This window comes from Rhyacophila brunnea, unplaced genomic scaffold, assembly GCF_057557595.1.
Source record: "Rhyacophila brunnea isolate RB1 unplaced genomic scaffold, BYU_Rbru_1.0 scaffold_13, whole genome shotgun sequence".
NCBI lineage: Eukaryota > Metazoa > Arthropoda > Insecta > Trichoptera > Rhyacophilidae > Rhyacophila > Rhyacophila brunnea.
Window position 1 is genome coordinate 10,327,251 of NW_028232785.1, and position 6,569 is coordinate 10,333,819.

General features: G+C 34.4%; 1 protein-coding gene across 1 annotated transcript in view; it reads left to right on the forward strand.

Moving 5' to 3' along the window:
* The window catches only part of LOC147076452 (uncharacterized), an 88,799-nt gene extending 84,708 nt beyond the window's left edge, over positions 1-4,091 (forward strand). Inside the window, exons 44-45 of the mRNA XM_085940273.1 lie at positions 92-217; positions 2,144-4,091. Coding sequence (XP_085796399.1) covers positions 92-217; positions 2,144-2,164 — 147 coding nt within the window. The 3' untranslated portion in view covers positions 2,165-4,091. The remainder of the gene's footprint in view (positions 1-91; positions 218-2,143) is intronic.
* The last annotated feature ends 2,478 nt before the right edge of the window (positions 4,092-6,569 follow it).

Below are 6,569 nucleotides of genomic sequence, written 5' to 3' on the forward strand. Positions count from 1 at the left end.
ATCGTTTTATTATTCAGTCCTTTCTTTCTCATTTAATGTATTCAAAGAATTCTACAATTAATATAATTCAAATGTTTTAAACATCTTTTAGGGTAAATATGAAGAGGCAGTCCACCACACACGACTAGCGCTAAAGATCTACGAAGCTAAATTGGAAACAAACGATCCAAAACTCGCCGAGATCAACAATAGTTTGAGCCTTACTTACCATGAACAGGTACTACCACTTTATTGTCCATTGGTCCTAGATTGTCGTAAAATAAAATAAGAATATTAGGAAACTTTTTGGTTCTCAATTGCTCGAGTTAGGTCTCACTAGTTGCGGACATATATGAATGACCCTGTCTTTGCAGTATTGTTGTGATTTTCCTACAAAATTAATATCCACTTTTCATGTCTGTGTGAGAGTTTCACCTAAACTTCCTAAATTTTAAGGTCGAAATCTTGGCCATTTTGCAATAAATTATTGTCGTCGAAGGTAAAATCGAAAAGACTATCACATGTATCGCATTCTATTTAGAGCCCTACTTGCAATTAGTGTGATCCTCGAAGCATATCAACTTCTTTATTTTATTCAATCCAACATGCATGTTGATGAAATCCCCTAAAATGCGGAGTCTTACATCGATCGGCCGCCAGGTCATTACGCGCCAGGTGCGTCTTCAGCGTCCAAAGTATTAATAGGATGTATTCTTAATTCAACGAAAATAAATAAATACGACTGTAAACGAGTGCACCATTTTCGTCGGGTCGCCCATAGCACACCTGAACTATTATGGTTTGGAGAGGCAGGGTTTAATTGAATTTTAAAAACTAACCAGCACCATCTGCCTGTATTCTTAGTTCAATGAAAACAAATAATTATGACTGACAAAAAGTATAGTGCGCACTATTTATGTTGCATATTAACAGCCCACCTCCACCCCTCGCCACTGCCATTAGACACAGAGATCCATAATTTAAGCTTTTAGTAAAAAAAACACTTCATCACTTGATATTAAAATATATAAGTAATAATATACTTACAAATAAACTATCACAAACATATTATGTATAAACTTACCTACATATGAAACGTAATATCTGCTTCTTACTTCTCAGTACGGCTATTATAATTTTTAGTTAGACCCCTTTTTCTGATTCTATTTTTGTGACCGAATTGCATAAGCGACACTAATTCTAAAATTGAGTCATATTTTTAAAAAGTATCAACACCACCACTTAGACACAATCTTCAGGACCTTATAAAAGTGCAAATTTTAAAAATCGAACCATTGGGTGATTTAGAATGATTTTTTTTCCAAAATTCTTAACTTTTGAACATTTTGTATTTTGTCGGTTATTCCCGATTGCCTTTCAAACGCCGTCGACGTATGAAAGGCAAAAAGGAATAAGCGACAGTTTTGATGAATTGGAGTTCTATGTAATGGATGTTCTTTTTCATGTGTAAACAAAACTAGCTTAACGGTGCATAAAAAACATACAAACTATTAAATTTCCATATGTACCTATCTGATAGTTTAATACCTATTAAATGTGTTTTAAAATCAACAGTTCGGTTGTTTTTACAGCGTTTTTCTTAGCTAGTATTCTTATTTGTCCGGTGATGCTTTGTCCGGTTCAAATCTTGCAATCGATTTTTAACTAACTTTCCGACTAGCTAGACATTTGAAACTTTTAGAATATATCAGAACACGATGCCAATGTATTCTTTTAATACTTTTAGCCCTTTAAGTAGAATTGAATTCATTTTCAGTTAATTCTGTTTTGTATGAAAAGTTATTTCGACACCATTATCGGTTGCTAGGGGTCTGGGGTCCCAGCAACTAAATTATTAATATATACGTGCCTTACTATTGAAATCATTATGACATATTGTCGAGTACTTACATTTTTTTTTAAATCGTTTAAGCTAGTCAAGTCAAGTTGATATGGTTCAACAGAATTTAAAAACGTTGTATATAAAAAGTTCTTTTTTATCTTGTAATTATTTTTATATAGGTAATATTTTATCTTAACAAATCCAGTATTTTCAAAACATAAATTCATTTTAAATCAAAAATGATGCTTTAGGTAAGTAAGTAGGTACCTAGGTACATACCTAATTCATTTTGCTATTGTCAAAATATATTTTCCTTCCAAGCGGACCAACTCATCACGCTGATAGTGAAGAGGCGACGTTGGACCTAGCTCGGCCACTGCGGACGCCTGAAGAGAAGTTCAACCTGACTGACCTGTTTCTTACAAGCCACCATATTCCAACGGAAGGGCACCAAATAACATCTACAGACCTACAAAGTTATCTAAAGAATGGATGGGGGAGCCGCCGTCGAAAACTACCCAATCAAGACTCGCAGCTGGACACAATCTGACATTCGAATGACGTTTTCAAAATGGTGTCCATAGTGTAGTTCGTAGTTCCATTTTTGACCATTCTTTAGATAAGTTTAAAGGACTGTACACCATGGCCCCCGCATCCTTAACCGGGCCCCCAGGCTATGATCTTTGGCGGGAGCCCCTTACCTATCACTAAGGACAAATACAGTGTGACGCTCCACATAGCGTTTTCCAAATGGTGTATACGGTAAAATTAATGTGTATATTTAGTGTTTTTTGCATATTTTAATACATCCATTTGAATCATAATCGTAGGCGACTTTTTTTTTACTATGGAAGCAATTTTGTGATTTGTGTGTTTATCTCACTTATCTGACGGACTCGCCTCACCGGGCCCCTAGGCTAGGGCCCTGCCAGAGCCTCCCTTGTGGGGGCCATGCTGTACACGGTGTATACGGCGGAGCCACGGAATGCTGGAATGACGCAAGGAGACTGATGAGCGACAGGGATTCTTGGAAGCGCCGAGTGGTGTCCATAATATGTTTCAACTAAGTGGCGGACAAGACATTTATAACAAAATACATCGAATTTGTAAAAAAAAAAACTTCGCTATAACCTTTCTAGTAAAGCAACCAGCTGCCCGGTAAGTAGGTACTACTACCTATGAGAGAAAATATGACGTTGTGTGGTAGTACCTAGGTATCTAGTGAAGAATATTAGTTAAGAAAAACTATTTTTTCTCCCATGAATAATATTTGGGAGATTTTCAAAAATTGCTTTATTTTTTAGTCTTTTCCAAATTATTTACTTGTATTAAAACAACAAAAAAATCTATAGTACATAATTCTTGTTAAAATTATCAATTTACAAGTCTGAAAGGCATTAAAGAATCGCTTGTACTCAAAACATGACATCGACATTAGGTACTTCTTTTACCAAAAGTCCAGAAATATACAACATTGAAGTAAATAATGCTATTTCGGTTAACCTATAATATTCATGTACAATACATAATAATTACAAGATAAAAAAAACTTTTTATATACTTACAACGTTTTTAAATTTTCTGTTAAATAATCATATAAACTTGACTTGACTAGCTTGAAACGGTCAAAAAAATTTGTACTTGATAGAAATGAGTCGTATAGTTCCTATATACGATGTTATGTTATTTTATAACAGAACACACTATTTTTACGACGGCAACACTACGCAAAAGATCGACCGGACCACGCCTGCGCACGGGATAGTTTGTACGGAGTTCGTGATACTATTTCCGGCGCTATAGGAGATAGCGGGCTTTGTACATGAATGTGAAGCAGGAGTCGCTCTCTCAGTCTTGATCGTTCGAAGGAAGCAGACGTCTTGGCCAGTTCTGAGCCTCGGACCTGGGGGCACAGGGCTTTCGATTTCCTGACGTTTTGGAGACGAGGACGATGGCCATCCGAAAGACGTCCCCCCCACGCCAGGAGATCGGAGGAACTCCACGGTCCCCACACGTTTGAAGACGCACTCCTCGATTCCGTCCTGGAAGGAATCGAGGGCAGCGAAGAGGCTGAAGAGCCTTTTGTGTAATTGGTATTTATTGTTCTTTTTTGTTACGGTCCACCGAACTAGCTTTTGGGTTTTTGTTCTAATTTGTTTAAATATTATATCGCATTAGGTGCTCGTGATTCACTTGAGTAATTATACATCTTTATACACTGTAGCCCGCAAGTTATCTCATTTATTAATTATACATTTGTTGAAATTTCTCTACTTGCTTTTCATTTAATTATCCTTATCACTATTGTCTCTATGCATCATCATAGAGTGGCGCTCAAACCAGAGATTTTATTATTACTTCCATATTTATTATGCCTTTTCATTATTATAGCAACCATCGAATGAGTGTAGTAACCGGACAGGTAACTGAGGTCCGAGAGGTAAAAGTCAACCACCCACAACCCTGTTCCTATTCCCCCGAGTCTCATGCTGTCCCTATCCTATCCCGTTTCATATCCCATATCCACTCCTCTTTTCCCTACGTGACAATCCGATCAATTGTCACAATTCCCACCTATTCCCTACATCCCCATCCCATCCTTCCTAAATCCCCCTGTCAAAATCTAAATATGACAGTGGCCCCAACGGCATCGTGTTTCTTTTTGAATATTTCTTTTCCAAAACACGATGACTTACCTCTTAAAGACTACAGTTATTTGTTTCGGATTATGAACTCGTTCGTTATTTTGTTCTATTTTCTCTAAATTTAATTTGTTCCGATAATAAAAATCTAAATTTTGCTAGTCACGATTTCATACAATAATTGTTACCATAACTGTATTTTTTTTCAGAGTCATTACGTTCTAATTATACCGATTTTTGCCGGCTCACTTTTGAATTTTTTGGTTTACCGTCGTGTAGTACAAGCTAGTCCGCACTTGCGTGATTTTAGACGCATTTTGATAATTTTTTTTAATCCATAGTACTTATTAAACTTATAAATTAATTAATGACAAATTAAAACGTATTATTTGCTTAATATTTTTCTTAAATTTTTCGTTTTCAAAACTTCGAAAACTTCAAAAAAAAAAAAAAAAACTTCACTATAACCTTTCTAGTAAAGCAACCAGCAGCCCGGTAAGTAGGTACTACTACCTATGAGAGAAAATATGGCGTTGTGTGGTAGTACCTAGGTATCTAGTGAAGAATATTAGTTTAGAAAAACTATTTTTTCTCCCATGAATAATATTTGGGAGATTTTCAAAAATTGCTTTATTTTTTAGTCTTTTCCAAATTATTTACTTGTATTAAAACAACAAAAAAATCAATAGTACATAATTCTTGTTAAAATTATCAATTTACAAGTCTGAAAGGCATTAAAGAATCGCTTGTACTCAAAACATGACATCGACATTAGGTACTTCTTTTACCAAAAGTCCAGAAATATAATATTATTATTTATTTACAACATTGAAGTAAATAATGCTATTTCGGTTAACCTATAAATAATATTCATGTACAATACATAATAATTACAAGATAAAAAGAACTTTTTATATACTTACAACGTTTTTAAATTTTCTGTTAAATAATCATATAAACTTGACTTGACTAGCTTGAAACGATCAAAAAAATTTGTACTTGATAGAAATGAGTCGTATAGTTCCTATATACGATAAGTGCACTTTTGGTCAAAATTGAGATAATGATGACATTTTTTTCTACCGCCAGCGCCCCACAATTTGGTTCAGTTGATTCGTTCCTAAAAACTATAAATTCATATGAAAAGAGAGTTTCAAAATCACGATGAATTCCTATCGGCGATAAATCCACGGTGCGGTTGGTTCCTAAGGCCGATAAATCCATGCGACCTTGTAGACAGCCAATTAGCATTTGCTAAAATCAACATGGCCGTTGTAGCAGTTCGCGTTATCAAAAGTGTCTCAAGTTTTTAGTAGAAATACAACGAAATAATGTTTGATCTTAGCCAGAATATTGCTAAAGTGGAAGGAAATACATCAAGGAAACGATTCATCAATTAGGAATTATGGAAAAAGAACGTGGAACGTGAAAGGTATTTAAAATAAGACTATTTTGCATTAAATGTTGGCAAATACTGGGTGATTGAGAATTTCTCTCGAATTAAACAATTGTTTTTATTTTAGTTATTTCCGTACTTTTTTGTAATTGTTCTACCTGCACAAAATAAAATCTGTGTGAATGTAAACTTCCCTCGTTTCAAATAATGGTTTTTTAATAACATTTTTTTCTGTTAAAAATTACTCGGAATACGTTTATATAAAAAAAAAATATTGTGATTACATTCTTGATAGTAAAAAAGTGTCAAAATTATACATAATAGGTACATTGTGTAAAAGTACATGTTGTTTTTTCATGGTATGCTTGATCCAGTGCAAGGGCCTAATGGGTTGGGCGAATGGCTAACAACCATTCCTCGAAAAAAAGGGTCTCTTAATATAACCTTCACTCTGTGGAGGTTCCTATGCTCTGCTTAGGAGCGAAGACGGTAATTACACTTGTGTATCTTTTTCTACTATCACTTACCTTAAAAATCTTTTTAAGTTACCTAACCATGTTATATTTTTTTGATTTTATTTTACTAATCATTTGTCTATTTGATAAAGAGAAGACAAAACTTATGTTCGATTCGTTCTAATGTATTAGGTTTTATGATAATAAATAAATTTTAAAAAAAATACGATTTTTATTTTACTGACGAAAATTCC